Genomic DNA, 21948 nt, shown 5'->3' with positions numbered 1-21948 from the left:
AGATTCTAAATCCAAGATGGAAATGAATTGGCTCGTTTCCGAGCGATTCCGAGCGGGAGAGCTTGGAAAGTTGGGACGGCTCTTTGCACAGGACGATTCCGCGCTCGGAATTTAGGTAGGTTTCCAAGCGAGGATTCCAAGGGCAGCCCAAACGGCGGAATTCGCGGAAATAGCCCAAATTCCAATTGCATGCCCCAATTCAGTGCAACCAAACACGGTGTTAAGGACTTAGTACTATTTGATATGGCGCCATTGGGTAGAAACGCCTGTACTATGTCCTCAACTCACTTGTATAAAATAAAGCCAATATTTGAACCTTGCAAAATTACTTTGGAAAATTGCAAGATATTTCTAAAACTTTTAAGCTGGAGTAAAAAAAAACAAGATTACTCTTGTCAAAAGTGGTGCCATGATTGCTACAATTATGGTTGGAAATAAAGCTTGAAACTCAGAATCTAAGCGAGTAACTCGTGGCTTGACGAACTAACGATCCAAGCTGAGTTCTAATCTGAAATCCTTTACCAGTCAGGTTTAACAAGACAATTGAGTAAAAAATGGGATGATGGTTTTATAATTATAATTGGAAAAAAAACTAACGAGTTGAAGAGTAACTCGTGGCTTGGTGAATCATTTACCTACCTGTTAAGTTTAAAGGTTCAATTTAATAAATTACTTATTTGACGTATTAATCTTGGTCAAAATTAATGTCAACATGGGGTTGACTGAAGTATAATGACGACTCTACAAAACGGTCGAAGAGGTGAAGCCGATGGGTAGGTGGGAAAGGGGAAAATATGGTAGCTCCATCCTTTCCGTACCAGAGAGAATGACGAAAATATGGTAGCTCTATCCTTTCCATACCAGAGAGAATTTGTTGGAGTGGAGTGGGTGACTATAAAATATATAGTAGTAATGCAACGACGGAAGAAGTGAATCCAAGCCGCAGGTGGAATGGAGAATAAAATATGGAAAAAGATCAATAAACCGGTTTGTAGTTTGAGTAGACTAATATTCATGTCCTTTTGTTGTGGTTAAAATTTAGAATATTTACATGCATTGTATTCATGTGTAGCAAGGAAAAAGAAGCTTGATAGCCCGTGGCAACGAGCACGGGCATTTTACTAGTGCATCAAAACAGTCCTGAAACATATTCTCAATGTCTACATACGGTCCTAGATACGTATATAGTGACGTGGCAATGCAAGTGGAACCAATGGTACAGTCTTGACTGGCCCACGACGGCCTCACGTTGTGCATGAATTCGCAATGCGATGGACAGCCCCGATGGATTTACACTTTTTACATAAACTTAACATGAATCTTCATCCATCAGCTAGCTAGCGTCTTCTTCGGTTTAAGGTTTTTCGTATCTACTTCTATGTACATTTATTTATTTATTTTTGGAACAATACACTTCTATGGGGGTGTTTGGTGTGGCTTTTTTTGGCTTTTGGCTTTGGCAAAAGCCACCAAAAGCACCTAAATAGGTGCTTTTTTTGGCTTTTGGATTTTGGAAGCCAAAAGAATAGTGGCTTCCAAAATCCAAAAGCCAAAAAAAGCACCTATTTAGGTGCTTTTGGTGGCTTTTGCCAAAGCCAAAAGCCAAAAAAAGCCACAACAAACACCCCCTATGTACTTCAGCCTGTCAGCTCCACAAATTGCCTGAATTTGTTTTTTCTCTTTCTTTTCTAATTTACAAACAAATACATCATCATTTATGCACTACATGTACATGCTGTGTACATGTATATCAAACATGAATCCGTAGGTGGTTAAACATATTTCATGCATGCTCGCCTCATCCACCCACTAGTAGAAATTGGAGCATTAGGTCATCTCCAGCGGCGCGACGCAATCGGACGCTGAGCGATCGGTTTCGTCCGCCGTGACCGGAAATGCGTCTGGGCCCTCCTCCAGCGGGGCGAGCAAAGTGACCGGGCCGTCCGCGGCGACACAAATCTGCCCAAATATGCGCCTCGGATGCGTCTCGGCGGACGCTGCGCGGATGCCGAAAGTGTCCGCTCGCGTCTGGCAGACGTTTCGTTGGGCCCGCCTAGCAGCGACCCTGCATCGATACGTCTTATCAGGCGCGCCAGCGACTGGCGCCGCTGCGTCATTTCGGCAGTCTGCGCCACGTTAATGGCGATGCGTCGGCTGCCGAGCGGCCGCCGCCCATCTCCGCCAACGAAGTTAATGGCGACGCCACGCGTCTCGCGGCCGTCTCCTGCCTCCGGCCTATATAAAGAGGACGCACCTTCTTCTCCTCATCCACTCCTCCACGCAAACCCTAGCCGCCACAAGCTCCGCCGTAGCGCCGCCTAGCTCTTCCTGCGACGCAGCCAGGCCCACGAGGAACTCCATGGCTAGACCTGGTGGCCAGCGAGGCGGTCGAAGCCGCGGCCCTGAGCGCCCCCGGGCCGTGGACGGGGCAGGGGCCGCCGTGGTGGAGCAGCTACGACACCACGGTCGTCGTCGCATGCGCTCTCCTCATCTTCGCAGGAGGACCGCTGCTTCAAGTTCCTCCTTCGCATCGACGACGATCCACTCGGCATTGAGCGGCTCCTGGACAAGTTCGGCGAGTTCCTCGATGGCGTCGAGCCGGCGCAGTTGCAGCTACGGGAGGCTAGCTGCAACTTCTGCCGGTGAAATGTGGAGATCTTGTTCGACGGGCAGGGCAAGATGTACCTGCACACGTGGTGGGACAAGTTCGCCCGCGACCTCGAGCTCGAGCCCGGCTGCCAGCTCACCTTTCTCTATGAGGGTGATGGCGAGATGATCGTCAAGGTGTTCGACGACACAGCGTGCCGCAGGCACTACCACACCGGCGAATCCAGCTCGGACACCGATAGTTAGATCTTAGAGTGTTCTTTCTTTGCAGCGAATATGTCTACGGGCCTGTCGAAGCCAGTAGTCAAGGTTTCTGGATATATATTCTTTCTCGAAAGAACCAACAGGACCATCGAGACCAGCTGGATTTTCCAGTTTGGGTGATTGGGTGTGCCCTCGAATACCCAACAAATTACATGACAACAAAAGTTGGAGCAAACCTGCACTCCATATATTAATCAACTACTACTCCTGTATCGAATTAATTTTTTTGCATGATCTCCCCTATTTTCTCGAACAGCCGAAATAATCAACAGTTTCAAAACCTACTATGAATTCAACACCATCACAAGTACGATCATGCAAGTCATCAAGAGTTCAACATCACAAGCCTGATGACGTGCGTACTTGTACGTCACAACTCCCACGAGACAGATCACAAGTAGTATACTACAACCGCTATTACAGCAAACTCCATCTAGCTACTCATTGATTCGATGCCGGCAATGAAAAATGAAACCTAGCCAAGCCACGGCAAAACCTAGCTGGATCACCTCCTTGCCGGAAGTTTATCTATGGCAGAACGCGCGGCCGTCGTGGGCCATCCAGCACCGCCTGAGTGGGTCCATTTACATTGCCACGTCACCTTTATACGTATATAGGACCGTATGTGAACATTGAGGACAAGTTCTGGGACTGTTTTGATGCATTTTCTTAGTTTTGGGACCTTTTCAGACATCGCCGATAACTTGTGGGACTGTCGTTGCATTTCACTCCACGATCTATAACACACATCTTGGCGTTCCGCAGCACAAGAGAGAGCGCGTGCGGCGCCTCGATGTATCTTTTCCCAAAAAGGTGTTATCAGAACATATTTCGGAGTAAGGAAGGATTTTTCTAATAAATATATGCATTGCCCATTAAATGTGCAGCTAGTGATTTAAAGTGCAATAGAGAAAACAAAAGTTTAAAAACCAAAATATACAAGTAAAAAAAACAAATAAATGCATTTGCACATTTCAAAATTTTTGTTCCATATTCATGTAAGGTAGAGTTTCTGGTTGTTAGATACTAATAAGTTGCAAAAAAAAGTAAACAACAAAGAGAAGAAGCATATTGGTTTTGCGAAAACTGCAAAAGGAGGCAGAGCTACTTGTAGCCCTTTATTTCTAAAAATTCGAAAATTATAATTTTAAATTTCAAAAAAAATATGAAAAAATCAGGATGTAGACAATGATAAAATCTGCAAATGTGCAAAATCTCAATGTGAAATTCTTTGTATTGTAGACTACACAAAAATAATAAAATCTGACAGGTTTCATAGTTTTGAAATGTGCACTATTCGCTATTCTTAGATCCAGTGGCGAAGGACGGAAAAAATTTGAGGTAGGGCAAACTAAAAAAAATGATGCAAATACCAAAATAGTCGTAAGACATGAACGTCATATATGATTCTAACGAAATAACTTAGTACAATAAAAACAAAGACATATTTGATATACGTAGAACCCAAAAACATAACAATAATGCCACCTCGATGCCAAAGATTTACTTTTTTTTTGTAAAAAGAATAATTTTATCGATTAATAATTTTAAATATCTATCGGGAGCAACTAGGTCTTAATGATCTTTGTCGCCAAGCAACCCTTCCAATTCACCATCTCAATGAGGTGATATTGGCTTTGATGAAATCATGATGTGTCTTTCAAATATCAAGAAATCTCTAAATTTTCAATTCTACACGTTTGAATGATGAATATCACAAAGTTATCCTGCATATACTAAGATTCATGATAAATCTCTATAATAGAAATATAAATTATTGTTATTTATATTGAACCTAGAATATGAGTCTATTTTTCCAGTTTGAAGTCGATTTTACACAATGTTCACTAAAACAAGCATAACTTTCTTATATAGAGTCTGTTTTCGATACACGATCACTCAAAATATTCAGAAAAAACATGTGCATCTAAATGTATTCACCAAAAATCAAGGTAGGGCGGCTCTCTACCTTGCTCTAAGGGGAGCTTCACCCCTGCTTAGATCCACACATTTGTTATTTTTGTGTAGCCTAAAGTACTAAGAATTTCACATTAAGATTTTGCATGTTTGTAGATTCCATCATACGCTACATCTAGGATATTTTTTCAGAATTTTTTGAAACTTAAAATAGGATTTCCAAAATTTTGAAAATAAAGAGCTACATTTAGCTCGGTTTCCATTTATCCACTCTCATTGGTTTTGCTAAAAAGATGTCAAGTTGCTCTAAAATTAGTCAATGGGATCAGAAGCAGGCCCATATGAAATAACAAATGTGAAAACTAAAGCAAGTGCACTATTCTTTCACGACCGTGGTCCTAATAATCTCACATATTTGCCCTTTGACCGATGATTTGGAGCAACAATGAAGTTCACAAATATCAAAACCGGAGTTACTCTAGGGTGTCTCTCTCGGGGTCGCCCGTGTGGAAGTACCCACGCGGACGATTTCGACAGCCAACAACAAAGTTCGAAAGACCCGTCTCGTCCATCTTCCTTGCCTCTAGCGACTTTTCCTTCACTTACCCCACCGACTTTATCGTTTTCTCCTAGATGACCGGTTAGTTTGTACTGGCCTAACTGCCTTCCTCGTCTGCCTATGACTAGGACCACTATTGTGCCACACCATAGCCGCTTTGTTGTACTTTCATTTATTTAGTAGGGTTGTAACAATTTTATTTTATAGTGCCACCATGGTACTCATTTTATTAGCGTGTATCCTATTATCATCCTATTATCTTGTTAAATGTATGCGTAGTGATGTAGTTTGTTGGGTAAGAGTATCATTAGTAGTAAATAGTTAACCACAAACATAGGATGCAAGTAAATATGGTGTCATTGCACTGTGATAGGCATTTTCCTTGCATGAACACATATCCACTAAATCTATCAAGTTATGGAAGAACCATCATAAATATAAGACGTCGTAGATAATTTAAAGCTATAATGAGTGAATCTACATTTTAAAATTAGACTAGATTCAAAATATATGAATCTACTAAAAGTTTAAATATCTTATATTAGTGAATGGAGGAAGTATAATTTTTGCATATAATTTATAATTTTTGATCAAATTAATGGTTAAGCTTTTCTGAAACTAAACGGAAATGGAGGGAGTATTAGCACCAAACGTTGGGATAACATGGTCTGTAAAGCACCTACTACATTACATATATCTGAATCAAAGCCTCTCTATCACCTGCTCCTGTTCTGTACACCTACTGTATATGTATATCACCAAAACATGGAGGGACGACAAGTCCAGCTCATGGATCGATGGTGCATACCCGAGATCAAGATGGAGCTAGAGTATCAGATCATGGGGCGCATCAATCACATGCACCCACATCCCACCAAATCATGCCCTTGTCTCCAGATTCCCGGGCTTGGTTGTTAATGCGTGCATTGTCTGCACAAGCTCACATCCCTCCAAGGCAGAGGGCATATATACAGTTCAGGATCCCCATTGTTAATCCGTCATGGCCGCATCATTCTCATCCCTAAAAAGAACCTTTTCCTCTCGCGCGCATCGCTGGTCACCCATCCATGTCTTAGATTTTTGCTAATCGGAGCCGATTGATTGTCGCACGTGGTGGCGTTCGGTGATCGGGTTTCTTGGAAGCTCTGGGAACATATATAATTCAGTTCGATCAAAAGAAGAGGGTGTAAAGCTACTAGTTAAACTGAAAGAAAGTAGAAGTACGTGCAAGCTTTTGAGAAACACCATCCGATCTACTTATGTCCGTGGATTCTCCTCTCAAAATGTGTTAGGTCCATCTTTTTCATACCAAAATTGAACGAGTGAAACTTCATTTCATGAACATTAATCATGATCAGTTTCACAGGAAAACCTGCCAGCAGATCTTACAAGTGTAAGCTGTGAACGTTGTCAACCAGATCTGTACGTAAGATCCACACCGGATATAACTAAGCAAAGATGACAATTATGATTCATTCCTTCTATAGATTTAGAAATAAGAGAAAAGGTCCGTACTATTCTATATTCCTTCCTGAGTAGTGGAGGTGTGTGATGTCAACAAGTTAGGAGCATGATTCCAGGGCAGGCAGGCATGCACACATGTGAACTGCCTCGGCTACTTTCGCTGTGCCTGTCTCCCGTTTTCGCGATTCTTTTGGCCTAGTGCCCTCCATAAATCTATGTGTGGATAGATACATGGATACACATATTTATAGCAAGTGGGGGTTGATATGCTTCCTGCTTTTGAAGCTAGTCTGTGCTTTGCTTGGCAATCTCTGGTGGGGCATCATTCATTCCTTGCCCCTCTCAAATACTACTTGAAACTGCAGTGCCAAAGGGACACTGCAATCTACTACTTACTTGGCCGGCCGGTCTATCTCTGCCTTTAAAATAGGATGTTGTAGAGTGTTGAGAAAGTTCATGTGCGTCCCCCCTCTGAAATCCAGTACATAAAGTGTGTCCTTATAGCTGAGGTTATTCGATCCAAGCCGTGATCCCGATAAGCATCTCCACTTCGACCTCGTAAGTAGAGTCTATCCCTAGCTCACGGTTTTCAACTCTTTTTCTTGCGTCTACCAAGATAGGCTGCAGTTTTCATGATCAATTATGTGTAGCATCTTCCTTGACAGGATAAGTATGCATGTCCGTCGAACAGTTCGTTAATTTCCCTCCTCTTAGTTTTTCAGCTGCCCTGCTCAACTCTACGTCAGGTGGCAAAAGATTTCCTTTGCACGACAAGATGTCAAGATATCTGAGGCAGTACGAGAAGGAACACATGAAGATGGCCATGCTGAAGCAAGAAGAGACATTCAAACAGCAGGTGATTACGAACTAGATAGATTTCCCAAACGAAGAATTCCACCAGCCAAAACTTCTTAGATTCTTGTATTACAAATTAACCAAGTATATGCTTTCTCAGGTTCAGGAACTGCACCGGCTGTACCGAGTTCAGCAGCTACTGATGACTGGAATGTCAAAGGCAGCGCACAGCGTCAGATATAAACCTGACGGTGAGCGACAAGCACAGGGGAACGAGGCTGGCTCAAGCAGGTCATGGGACTCGGAGAGGAAGAAAGCTCCACCTCCCACAGTTATCGAAGAGGGCGACCTAGATCTCACGCTGGCGATCGGAAGCTTGGTAGAGATGAAGAGCACGAAAAAGGATACGTCGTCAAGCGTAGATTCCAGGACGAGCATTTCTTCGTCCTCCACGGATTCCGGTAGCCCGGACTGCAGGGTGCTGCCTCCTCATCCATCTCAGCTTGGGTCGTCGGTGGTTAAGGCTACTGCTGTGAACGTCGGCCAGCATATCGAGCAGGAAGGGGTAAATCAGCCTCCTTGGCTTCACCAGTGTCTGAATTTGGCACGATAAGATTTCCAAGATTTCACTTCCTGTATCTCTCTTTCTCTCTCTCTCTTCTCCCGTCTTTGTTTTTTCTTGCGATGAACATGGCATTCATGTATCTATTTACGGCCCATTTTGATTAGCAAGGTATGAAAGGAGAAAACTGCTCATTATTTTCTCACTTAGTGTCTCCAACTTATTTGTCCGCAAGTACCACTAGTGGAAAACGGGGCAATAGGCCCGGTCCATTTGGGCCTTTAGACCCGGTTCCCGAACCGGGACCAACTAGGCGGGACTAAAGGGGGTACCCTTTAGTCCCGGTTCAAAGATAAACCGGGCCTAAAGGCCTCGACACGTGGTGCGGCCAGGGAGCTCGCGGTGGAAGGGCTTTGGTCCCGGTTCGTGGTACGAACCGGGCCTATGTTTCTCTGCCGCGGCAGAGAATTGCTATTTCTCTGCCGCGGCACAGATTTGGGCTGTACCAGCGTTTCTCTGCCGCGGCAGAGTTTCAGCAATGCATATATATATCATTCAAGAAACCACAAAAAATCGTCATGAATATATATAGACATCGTCAACAGTACACGACATAGTCAACACAGTACACGTAATGCATGCATATTTACAATACAACTTTTCCTGAACGAATATCGTCCAACGTCACGATCTTCCGATAGTGCTCTCCACCTGGGGTAAGGACCTCGGTAATAAAGAATCCCGCGATTTCCTCTTGAATTGCTTTTATTTGATCCGCTGTTATGAGAGTGTCCCGCAGGCGTGTCATCTATATTTAAAAAAGGAGATCAATATATGAATGGAACTCAATACAATAGATGGTACTAATTAAGATTAATTATGAAAATTTGTTATCGTACACGAGTGTGGTGTATTTGGGGATCCCCACCCTTGGGACAGGACATGTCACGCATGAAGGTGCAGACGTAGTATCCACATAAGTTATTCCCTTTTTCCTGCCTCATACACTTTACGAAAAAATAGTTCGATCAAACTAATAATCAAGCATCGTATTGAAAGTAAATATCATATATAAAGTTTCACGGACATAGCTATATATATAGTACTACTTACAGGGTAATCTCTAAATGTAAGCTCCGGTTTCCATTCACCCGGAACAGTATTGATGAACCGTTTCCAAGCCCTGCCCGGCAAAAAATAATGAGTAAATGAGTAATTGATTAGTTGATGATATCTTCGAATTAGAGCAGATGAAGATGCCAATACGAAATTGATTGAAACTACCTCTGGAGGATGGCAGCCATGTCCGCCCATTCCGCATATTCTTTACGTTTCGAGTCCATGACGTTTACGACTCCAAGGTGAAGATCAATGATTAGGAGAATAAAATGGAAACTGCACAAGCATAGCTCAATGATTACGAGAATAAAGTGGAAGGTGCACAAGCATAATGTATGTTATATATAACACTCACTTGAAGTTGTAGGGAAAGAATATATCCTCTTTGTCTGCTTGCTTCTCTAAAAACATTACGATGTTGTCCTCTGTGTCCTTGGCGAAGTCTCGAACCGTAACTTCATGAACTGTGTTTGGGTCTATGAACATCACGATGTATATATACACATGCATTTTATCAATTGCAGATGAAAAGGATAAAGTTGTTAACCTCGATGAAGAAGAAAAAAGCAAGTTAAGTGTGGCTTGATTTGTGTAAACTCAAGTGGCAAATCCTCTTAAGCATTTCATCAAACACCTCTTGTGCATGTGAAGAAGAGAGGAGAGCAATACACCCTCTTGTGAAGATAGTGAAAAAATGGCTAAGTGTGGCTCACACTTGGGCAGGGGCAAGGTTATATAGCCAGAGGGGGGCCTTTGGACCCGGTTTGTCATACAAACCGGGACTAAAGGGTTCCCCAGGCTGACACGGCCTGCCGCGCCCTGCGGGTGGACCCTTTGGTCCCGGTTTGTATGACAAACCGGGTCCAAAGGCCGCTACAGGACAGGCGCCAGCGGGTGGGGTCGTCCTGGGCAGAAACGAACCGGGTCCAATGGGGGCATTGGACCCGGTTTGGTTCAGCAGTGGGTCATTTGCTTGGGTCCAAAGGCCTCTTCTCCACTAGTGTACTATCCATAAACTATCACGACTTCCTCTTTGAGGGAAACTATCACGACAATTTTTAAGGGGAACTATCACGACATTTGTATTCGCTCCTCCATCTCTCATGTCATGTCGCAGCAAATTGTTTTCGCAAAAAAAAAAATGGCAACACATGTCAGGTGCACGCTTGTGATGCAAGTGATGCACCGGATATGAGAATTACATGTTAAAAGACCGCACGCTCATGCTCAATCACATATGCCATGGCATGGAAATAAGTGGGGTGGGCTTGTAGATATTGTACGTTAAGCAGCCGATAGTCCAGTCCTAATGAAGTCTAGAAATAAACTGGCATGGAACTATAACATGTCTCTGCTGTAGTCCAGTCCTAATGAAGTCTAGAAATAAACTGGCATGGAACTATAACATGTCTCTGCTGTATCACAAAATTTAAATCTAAATTTGAGTCAAAACTTGAGAAATAAAAACAAAAAATCAGCTATCATAATGTTAATATTGTCAATTTAAAGCCCACTTTCAAATAACTACTTCTCGTTTCACGATTTAACATTTCTATATGTATGCTAAATTTCTTTCGCTCATTTTTTATAACTTTTGCATGAACTTTCTAACTTCTGTGCCTTGGGTACGCTCTCTTGATAGAGGAGGGGACGGTAACGACATCTCCATCACACATCGAGGAAGCCTGGAACGCTCTTTGGAAGCTAGAAGTGGTTGCCTAAGTTTGTGTCCTATGGTGGCGAGTTTTCATAGTGATCTTGCCTGTAGCAGCTACATTGGTGACATACATGTCACACCTTTGGAAGATGTGAAATATGCAAGGCAATGTATGAGACAAGGTTTCACGCATTGATCCAGTGATCATGCATAGATCGTTCTGTCGGGCGGTGAATGACATTCTAGAAATCAAATTGCCACACCTCCATCCAGAAACTTGTGATACAGACATCACTTGCGGGGGAATTTGTTCGGTAATGCTTGAGAAATTCGTTCCCAATAATCGTTGTGGCTGAGACGAGTGACCAACAGGCCAAAATGGCCCAGCTAGTTCCAGCCGGATGTTTCCCTTGAGTCTGTAGCATTGTTGCACTAAAAACAGAATCGCTAGCATGGCTTCTTTTGCTTTAGTGTGAAAAGAAGGCTAGCTTTAGCGAACATGATGTTTTTTCTTCTTGATTTAATTTTATCACGGTTGACGTTTAAGCCACACATATGTGCCCATTCCACCATAACTTTTGTTCAAATATTCTAATTTCTTTATTTTAAATTTTGTAACCTTATCGCTCCATCTTCTCTAAAGTTTTTTTACAGTTGTAGTTATGATCTGTAACACAAGCGGTAAAACTGAACAAAAATTCTGCTTTTGCTTATAGCCGGATGTGGTTTGAGGGGGCCAAAGATTTGTTCCGCTTAGTAATTATTTTATTCCACTTGTGGTTGTGATTTGTATCATAGGCATTATAGTTCTACTCTACTTAATTCAAAATTGTGTTCCACTTGTAGTCATAATTTGTTTCCTGGACACTAAATTTTGTTCCGCTCGGTCCCATTCCTCTATATTGTTCCTTGTGTAGTTGTGATTTGTTCATTGGTTCCAAATCCACATTTTATACAGCCCGCCTTAGGGTCATCGCCATCTCAAGCGTTACAACATATGCCAAATCGTCATTGACCTCAAAGATGAACTTAATTCACTCTATGAGACCCTTTACTACCCATGTGAATGGTATACTACTTGACCCACATACTCATTGCACCTTTAGGTTTGAGCATAGTGACTTGGGGTCTGCATGGAAATGCCCATGGTTGATGGACTTGAGTTTCGAGGAAGAAGGTGTACTCACGAATTCGTTGGCTGACAATTAGACTAGGTCTCAGGTATCGTGCCCGGGTTGGTTACATGTTGGAGATGAACTCCATGGATATCTATCTTGGGCCTCTCCTTGTTTCATGCCTTCGGAAAATGGGCCTTGAGCGCTTCATAGTTGCCAAATCACCTTGGGCTTCTTGGTCCTTAGCAGGCTATCAGGTGGGCCTCCTGTTGCGCCGCACGAGGTATGTCAATCATGGGCACCCAAAGGGGCATGTCCACATCAGTAGCCCCCGAGTGTCTAGTCGAGTCGTAGACTTGGGTAGGGACTCCAACTGTCGGATCATATTTGTGCAGTTGCACACGACAATTATGTCGGGTGAAGTCACTGACCTGAAAGAGAATCAGGTCAATGTCATGTAGTTGTAGTCGACAATTATGTCGGGTGAAGAAACTAACCCAAAAGTGCATCAGGTCAATATCTTGCATGTTTTGTTACGTTTAAAAGTCATAGGGATGATGGTCTAACTATCGGGTGCTCTCGATGGATCGAAAACAATTAATTGCTCTTGGGCAAAAACATTATTAACCTACTCAAGCTCGAGTTTCCGGACTCGAACCGGGTATATGTTGGGGTAGTTCGACTCGTGCCGTGGGGGCCTTATCAGGTCAAACTCTAGCCTAAGAATGGGTAATGATACCTTCGATCTAGATTATAGATGTAGTATAGATGCTTTTTTCCCTAGATAACCTAGGTTTACCGAACCTTGGGAACCACTTGATGACAAGGAACGTCTACAAGACTTGCTAAATCGTTTTATCTTACGTTTACCAAATATTTTCAGTTGACTTTGTATCTAGATTTGTGTCAATGGATGGAGATAGGCCAGGGTTGAAGTTTCACCTGCAGTTATTCATATATAAGGGCTAAAAATAAAGTTATGCACATTCATGTATTGATGATCTAACATAGATAGGATTTGTGAGCCACACATCCGTAAATACTATAGCTCATGCGAGCCACAAGCATATCATGTAGCCTCCTTGTCTAACTGTTATACCACGAAGCACCAGGGTATCAATGATTATTAAGTAAAATATGAACCAGAGCATTAAAATGATGATGTAAATGTTATTCCTAAGTGGATCACTAAATGGATATTGTACTCCCTTGTTGTCACTGGTTTCGTGCATAGACACCATTTAACTACACATCCCACCTCAAACCTTGATCAATCCTCGGGGTATTGGGTACCTTACAAGACTTTGGATTGAGATAAGAGCCAATGATACAAATGCAAATCTCCTACGAATCACCACACAATATTTCCATGTGATTAGATGCACATAATTGCTGCCACAACACGCAACCCGTGAGGAGTACTTACTCATAATAACAAGTTCAATGAAAGAAAACATTGTAGAATTACTTAGATCATAGCAAATATTCTTACAAGGTTGTCAATCGCGAGGAGATCCCAATTACAATGGCTATGAGATAGAAATGAAGATGGGGACGATGAACAATTGTGGAGATGAAGCGATGGATCTTCCCCGGATGTGTTTCTGATGCAATCTGAGAATGGCGGCCCTCTGTGCGGCGACTGGTCTTGAAATATATGGGTCCTTCACAAAATTTGCTTGGTTTGATCAGGAGAAGTCGGTGCCGGGTGGTACGAGCGGCCAGTACCGACGAGCCTCGCCCATACCGCTGCTTGTTAAAACCACTGAATACAACTCTTTGACCCTAGTTGACTTGTGAGCATTGGCGACTCGTGATTCTTCCTTTTTTTCTCTAGATTTCTCCATAAAAACATGATTTCATGTATCACACAATTTAAAACAAGGATTTACACATCTTTGTAATAATTAGTCATTTGTAGCAAGCCTAGAGGCATATTTCATCAATTGAGTGACTTAATATATGATTTAACTCGGATAAATTAAGATGGTTGTTTTTACATCCATCAGGTACCCAACGCATTCGTAGGAATGTCACACACTAGGCGTGCAATAACTGGTAGAGCGCAGCAGATGCGGTTGCCAAACCTGAAGATTGGATCCGCATGTCTTATCTTCACATGGTAGATGTGGCAATTAGTTATGTTTCCGCAGCGACTGCAACCTGGGTAGTCGAGAAGATGTAGTGTCTTGAACTCGAGATTATGTTGATTGGGGGAGACTAGCACATTGAGCGGATCCAGGTGGTTTTGGCTAAGGAGCCAGGAGCCGACGATGCAGACTAAGTCGACGCATTAGACATGTTATGCAGTCATTTTTTTATTGGATGCACGACCAGCGCTCCTGACAAGAGTAGTCCCCGAGGCTATGTTCGGTTACTTGTAGCCGTGTATAGGCTCATTTTGTCACGGTGTAAAGTGATGTGTTCACCCAAGGAGGTACTCGACTCTCGATCTGCACCTGTTGCTATGAGTAATTATCATCCACTCCGTTGGATGATGTCATAGCATACTCGGGCGCTGCTCTGAGCAGCTGATGGGGCGCATCAATGTGGCCCCGCAGCAAATCTTGACCGGCGTGTGCGTTAATTTAGGGCAATTTGATCGCACATTGCACGAGGTTCGGAGCACGAAATTAAGCAGTCTCCTTGATCCTCGCGCGAGCGGAGAAAATGGAGGCGTGATGGTTGTTTCGACAAAAAGTAGTGAAACTTTACCCTAGGGTATGTAGGGGTTTTGCTAGATGCGTACATGAGAGTACAAATATGCGGGCGTGCCATCTTGCTTAATGAAACAAGAAATAATATAAAATAGACAAATAAAGATAAAACACCATATGAGGAACACTGCATTTTTATTCATACAATTGCATTGTACAAATACATATTGCATGTTCCAATAGGACTATATCCTTTTTGCCTTCTGCGTCGCGCTCATGGAGTATTTGACATAGGAGATTGCGTAGTTCATTGATTCCCGGTGCTTTTGCAAGCATCCGGTTAATTACATCCGCAGGGTCAAGCCCTACAGAATACCTCCGATTAAGCTGCGCTGATGGTCGTCATCATGTTTGGATTGCTCATCCATATGCATTGTGATATTAATGGAAAATATGTGTGCGGGTGGCTTTGTTTCGCCGAAACCCAGCCACTTATACTATCGCCATGTTGTTATGACCAACAAGATATGTCGATGAAGGGGATGACTTTCGCCTCGTCGGTGCCCAGTCATGTAACGCCCTGAATTCATCGGACACGGACATGTGTATGTGTTGCTATCGCCTCGTCGGTGCCAAGCAACAATGTGTCCGATCCCGTAGGTTTGGGACATGTCGATAATAATGGTGACCTAGCCTCGTCGGCACTTGGCCATGATTTTGTCTAGCCTCGTCAGCTTAGACATGATGGTAATGATATGTAGCGATTGTCTCGTCGACACTTGGCCAAGGTGTCGATGTCAAATAGTATCACATATATATGTCGGATGATGCTCAAAAATATACCAATCTCGCTTCCTTGTAGGAGCAAAATCAATGTTATGTATATATGATCTCTCCTCCAGGAGATGTAGATGTAAATATGATCAATCATGCTTCCTCGTAAGGAGCAAGATCTACTTTGATAATTGGACTTCTTCGCACATGGACTTAGCCGCGTACGCTCATCATAATTTGCACGGAGCCACAGTTCACCACCCACATAGGATAGATCACGCGCTCATATATTTTTGGAAGATGGTTCCATCACATCGGGAGGCCATGATTTATAGTCTCGCTTTGATGGCAGAATTTGTAACTATGGTAGAGCCGCAGTCGACCACCCTTGCTGAGGTAATCCACAATTGTAGGGATAAACCAACAACGTGGGGATAGTCGTCCCGCGCTCATGTATTCGATCGCCGATTCCATCACATCGGGAGGCCATGATTTATAGCTTCGCTTCAATGGTGGAATCTATAATTTCTTTGATCTTGATATTGCCTCTTCAATCAATGGCGGATGCATATAGATCGTAGAAAAAATACTTTGAGGAAGAAGTATCAAGATGCCAAAATTTATTGCTTACCGTCAAAGACGCGCTTTCCTCCTGGCCCCATAGTAGTTGCCATTAGCGCCGCTCCGTCGCAGCAATCGTCTCGAGATTTGGTGGGTGAAAGTGTGGCGTTCGTCGTTGCAAAATTCTGATGCAAGAACGACGAACTAGATGGATGAATATGGTGTTGTCCGTCGCTGCAAAATTCTGATGCAAACGACGAACTTGCGTGGCGCGAGGGTATGGCGAGATCGTGCCTTTTTTCCCTCCCGCGGCCGCGTGTGTTCTCTCTTTCTCACGTGTGACTCCGTGTATTTTCCAGCGGCCGAGCGTTTGATGGCCTTTATATAGGCGCCCCTCGAGGCTTGCTTATCACGTCGGTCTGCGTTTAAACCGGAACCAACTCGGCCGAATCCATCAGCTTACGTGTTTAAACCAAACTCATCGATAACCATTAGCCTACACAGTTGCGCAGCTCCCCATAGGGCAAGGTAGGGCAGCCGCCCTACCTTGATTTTTGGTGAATACACTTAGATGCGCATGTTTTTCTGAAAATTCTGAGTGGTTATACGTCGAAAACGGACTCCGTATGAGAAAGTTATGCGTGTTTCGGTGAACACTGCGCAAAATTGATTACAGACCAAAAACATAAACTATTTTACCTCCAAACATAAACTCGTATTCTTGGTTCAATGTAAATAACATTGCTTGTATTACATAGATTTATCATTGAATGTACCCTAGTATATACAAGATAAGCCTAAATTATTCATTATACATACTTATAGAATTGAAGACTTCAAAGATTTTAAGATATTCGAAATGCACGTCATACTTTCTCCGACCACATTATTACCCCATTAAAATGACATTGGGTTTACCCGTGGTGACATGAAAAATCGAAAGGAATTTTCCAGCAAAAAAAGATAATCAAAACCGAGTTAAAAGAACGAGGGATAATCAAACGTGTTGACTGTTCGAATTACATTATTTTTTTAAAAGATATAAAGTTTTGCCGTTGAGTTAGAATTATTGGTATATTTTTTAGATTCTACTTATAATCAAATATGTTTTAATTTTTATTGTATTAAAATATCATTATTGTTTTAGAACTATTTTGGTATTTGCATCATTCAAGGTTCGCCCTACCTTAAATTTTTTTCGTACTTCGCCACTGAGCCTACACCGGTCATATCTGCTCCAAGTAGTCAGACCCAGGGGCCAGGAGCGTATGTATATAGTTTTATGATACCTGGGTCCCATCCTTGCTCTTTGTAATTTGATACACGGCAGCATGATGTCGTATCTGGATGGGTTTGCTTCACGTGAGGCAGGCAACGACTAGCTAGGATTTTCTAGTTGCTTTCTCCTCTCACGTGTAATCAGCATGAGTTTTGTCAAAGAAAGTCCATTAACAAATACTCCGTATAAATACTGATGGGCCTACACGTCATGTGGCCCTGCATGTATCATAGCAATTTTTTATGCATTATGGGAATTGACACGTAAATGTATTATTGGATTCATATTTTGTATTACGATTTTTGGGTACAAAAATCCGTCTTACAAATGCCCCTCGCCGAGTGTAGTTCCAGCGCGAAGCAGCAGGGACTAGACTCGGTGAAAATATTATGTCACCATTTTAGAAAGAATTGGCGAAGTAAAGAATATCAATTAGTAGAAAATTATGGTGAACTGTTCATGCCATTTTTTCATTCTACGAGGATGTTTTCCGCCATTGTGATCAAGTTTGGTGCCATTCAATGGGTATTAAGATTCCACTGACGACCAATCGATGGTGGCAGCCAATAAAAATTTGAACTCCACTGCAACCAATTTTTGGTGCCAGCCAGCGAATATTCGAAACTCCGTTGCGACCAACTTACTGGTGCCAGCCAATGGATATTAGACTCCACTGCGACCAGATGATGGTGCCAGCCAATGGATCATAATGAAATATGTGATCGTCCATGCATGCTCAATGGCTGCAATGGCTTCTGAAGGTGCTCATGTTATTAATAGGACATAGCACACGGAGCTACGATTTTGAATGTTCAAATGCGACAAAAGGTGTGTTGTCGTAATTTTAACAAGGATAGGTGAGATGGAAAGTATTAAACAATCGACACCTCTTATTCTTGAAAGCGGGAATACGTCCCCATTTTTCTCCACTGCGACCAAATTTGGTGGTGCCAGCCAGTGAATATTCGAAACTCCATTGCGACCAACTTGGTGGTGCCCGCCAATGAATATTAAACACTCCATTGCGACCAACTTGGTGGTGCCAGCCAATGGATATTGGGATCCACTGCGACCAGTTGATGGTGCCAGCCAATGGATTATACCCACGCGCGATTCTAACCCTTGAACCGCAATAACAATTTTATCAAGTTTGATGCGACCGTGAAGCAATTACGGTGCCAACCATCATATACTTGTTGGGTTTCACAGGTTAACACTAACCGCACTGGCGTGTCTTGCTGCTCCCATATTTGAAACGTCGGAATGTCATCGACGATGTAGATGAACTAGGAGGCGATGATGCCCCTAGTGTTGGTGGTATGACTACCAAAGGTCGGATGCCCCCCAGTGTCACCGATATGGTCATACTATGGATGTTGCCTTCAATAGTGATGCATTAGATGATGCAGAATTCTAGTCGCTGGAAAGATATCGGTGACGTTATGCACGATGAGCAGTGTCACGCGTATGCAGTAGTGGCATATAAGGATGCACAAAGATCGAGGAAATATATATTTCTCTCTAAGAGCAAGCGAGGAAACAAGCCGCATGGCGGCACAAAATTAACCAAGCAGGAACAAAGAAAAAAAAGTTTTTATTTTATTTTATTTTGGGATATTGGCTTTCCCTTGTAACACCGGCTATGAACGTGACCTTAGAAATGGTAACCCAAGGGATAATCATCAGGAACCGTCGAAGAACCATGACAGTTGCAACTTGATAATTTAGTTTCTGTGAGTGTATGTGAAAGACCGCATGCTTCCGTGATGCTTTCAGAAGGATGGGAATTCTTACCCTAGACTTCGTGCGACCGAGTAGCCCCACAACTTCATCATGCCCCTTGCACATGTCTCAAGAACACAGAGACGTAGGAGAGAGTGACTTGTGTAAATGGTTATGGGATAAATGGCTTGGCTATTTTTCATGGCCTTGTTGAGGGGTGGTACACGACTACTCCCCTCCTTCTTTCCAATAAGTCCCCTACGGATCATGACTTGCTTGGTGGAGACTTGCTTCTTTGATTGGCTTATTTTCCTTCTCGCTTCGACTTCTCTTTTTTTTGATTGGAGGATTGCTTGAACTTTGTGAACTTTTGATGGATCTTCCTCGTTGGTTTGAGAGGATTTTATTGGACTCCTTGATGGCCCTTCTTCGGCAGTTGCTAGGGGACTCATCTTCAGAATTTGAAGAGCAGACGCGCACATCTGTGGACTACATAGACCCTCAAAGGCATTTTGGCTGTGGTGGAAGAAACACCCTGAGGACTTGCTCTTTTTTCCTATGGGTTACCCCAGGGCGTTGTGCCTCTGGGAGCCTGAAACATGGCAAGAAACATGAAGAGTATGGGGACCTCAGTGCACAGAAGTAGCCCAAGTAATTTTCACCACTCCTGCTGAAAGCATACACTTTGGCATGTGTCTTGTGTAGTGGGTATAGGTGTCGCTCCACTTTAATGCATGCCACATGTGCCACCTTCAGACTAGACCAAGGGTGACCAAGACTTCAATCACTAGCATGGTGTGTTTTAGGGAAAGCCGTTTATTGTAGGACGTTGATGTCCATGTTAAAAAGAAAATCCAAATAAAGATAAACACAAAAGAAAGGGGAAAAAAGGCGACTTGCGTGCAGCAGATCACGCAAAGTACTTTTTCAGGTACCTCCCATTGATGGGTGGCATAGGGCGATCCCCTTCTTGGTCAATCAATTAATAGGCACCACCATCATATACTTGTTCAATGACAAAAGGCCCTTCCCATTTTGGTTCGAGTTTTCCTTTGACTTTACCCTTAACCACGATGGGGCGCCGCAGTACTAGAACCAAATCTCCCTTACGAAAGACTCGAGGCTTTACTAGTTTGTCATATGATCGAACCATATTTTGGCGATAGAATTCAAGATTTTGAAGCGCATTAAGGCGATCTTCTTCCAAGGAATCCAACTCTTGGTATCGCAGTCGGATTTGCTCATCTTGGGTAATTTCATCATGAATAGCCACTCTTAGAGATGGTAGCTCTACTTCAAGCGGAAGAACCGCCTCAGTCCCGAACACCAGTGAGTATGGTGTTGCTTGGGTAGGCGTTCGGACAGTGACACGGTATGCCCATAAGGCTTCATAGAGGCGATCGTGCCAATCACGATGATGCTTGTGGACCGTCTTCTTCAATATTTGTCCAAGGGTCTTATTGAAAGCCTCAATCAACCCATTAGCTTGAGGATAGTACCCAGTGGAGTAATTCCACTGAATTTTATACTTGGCAATGAATTTCAACATTTTATGTGATTTGAAGGCCTTGGCATTATCATAGGTGATTCGGCGAGGGACTCCAAAGCGATATATGATATTACGCTCCAGGAAATTGATCACATTTTCACTTTTTACTTCTCTTAGGGGAACAGCCTCCGCCCATCTGGAGAAATAATCAGTCGCTGCTAGGATAAAGACATGACCTCCAGAAGATGGAGGGTCAAAGGGGCCAACAACATCTATACCCCATCCATCGAAAGGCCATGAGGGCACAGTGGGATCTAAGGGAACAGGAGGTTGGTGTTTGAGAACACCATGAATCTGACAATTGTGACACGACCTTGCTACCTCTAGGCAGTCTCTCATGATTCCGGGCCAATAATAGCCACCAATCCTTATGCTATGGTACATTTTGGGTCCACCTTGGTGGCCTCCACAAATGCCATGATGGACCTCTTGTAGTATTTTATCAGCTTCATTTCTAGACACGCATCGCAACAGGAGCTCTTGACCAAATGAACATCGATACAAGGTCCTTGCCATATAAATATATGAAGGGAGGCGCCTTTGCAACCTACGCCTTTCTACGGGATCATTAGGGAGAGTCCCATGACAAAAATAATCGAGGAAAGGTTTGCGCCAATCGTCCTCCTGTATGACGGTGGCGACAACGTGATGTACCTCACACTCATCGGCTATTAGTTCCAGGACGGCCGGTAGGAGCCATCTTTCTTCAATTTCTATATGAGCGGGTTCCCCTTTGGGAAGCACTAACGCTGCTGCAAGTTTGGCCAAGGCATCTGCCGAAGCATTTTTACTTCGCGGCACATGGGAAATTTCAATACGCTCAAATTTTCTCATAAGGCTTTGAGCCGCTTTGTAATATGGCACTAGCTCAGGCTTTCATACCTCATATATGTCATTAACTTGTCGAACGATGAGTTGTGAGTCCCCATAAGCCCGGAGGTCTCGTATATCCATAGAGAGTGCTAGTAGGAGGCCAAATAGGAGAGCCTCATACTCTGCTTCGTTGTTCGAACATTCCTCCTTCAGGAGGGAGAACGAGTGGTATATAGTTCCTCCTTGCGGAGTCTTGAATACTACTCCTGCCCCAGCTCTCCTTGTTGATGCGCCATCTGGGTCCGTCTCTATGCGAGAGGCCCCATCAAAATATAGCTCCCATGGGGGCTCGACCTCGACGGAGAATACTTCCTCATCGGGAAGCTCTACCACTAGCGGGGAGTCATCTGGCACGGGGTGCGCTGCGAGAAAATCAGCCAAGGCTTGCCCCTTAATTGCTTTTTGTGGAACATAAGTAATATCAAATTCCATCAAGGACATTGCCCATTTTCCGAGACGACCCATTAGAGCAGG

General features: G+C 43.3%; 2 protein-coding genes across 3 annotated transcripts; one reads left to right on the top strand and one right to left on the bottom strand.

The window, feature by feature from the left end:
* The first annotated feature begins 7120 nt into the window (after positions 1-7120).
* LOC127330006 (uncharacterized) lies at positions 7121-8387 on the top strand. 2 transcript variants are annotated; one of them, XM_051356378.2, is made up of 3 exons: positions 7121-7369; positions 7534-7667; positions 7767-8387. In XM_051356378.2, the coding sequence occupies exons 2-3, from the start codon at positions 7587-7589 to the stop codon at positions 8217-8219; spliced, it is 534 nt and encodes a 177-aa protein (XP_051212338.1). In that variant the 5' UTR covers positions 7121-7369; positions 7534-7586; the 3' UTR covers positions 8220-8387. The 2 variants fall into 2 exon arrangements, with proteins under 2 accessions (XP_051212338.1, XP_051212337.1); XM_051356377.2 differs by having other exon boundaries at positions 7122-7369; positions 7526-7667.
* Positions 8388-8583: 196 nt separating this feature from the next.
* On the bottom strand, positions 8584-9560 carry LOC139838922 (uncharacterized). Its single transcript, XM_071828940.1, has 4 exons — positions 9453-9560; positions 9282-9351; positions 9068-9175; positions 8584-8976 (listed from the first exon to the last, which is right to left on the bottom strand). Exons 1-4 carry the CDS (start codon positions 9509-9511, stop codon positions 8815-8817), a joined length of 399 nt encoding a protein of 132 aa, XP_071685041.1. The 5' UTR covers positions 9512-9560; the 3' UTR covers positions 8584-8814.
* Between the last annotated feature and the right edge of the window lie 12388 nt (positions 9561-21948).

This window comes from Lolium perenne, chromosome 4 (genome assembly GCF_019359855.2).
Source record: "Lolium perenne isolate Kyuss_39 chromosome 4, Kyuss_2.0, whole genome shotgun sequence".
Lineage (NCBI taxonomy): Eukaryota > Viridiplantae > Streptophyta > Magnoliopsida > Poales > Poaceae > Lolium > Lolium perenne.
This window is presented reverse-complemented; position numbering and strand designations above follow the sequence as displayed.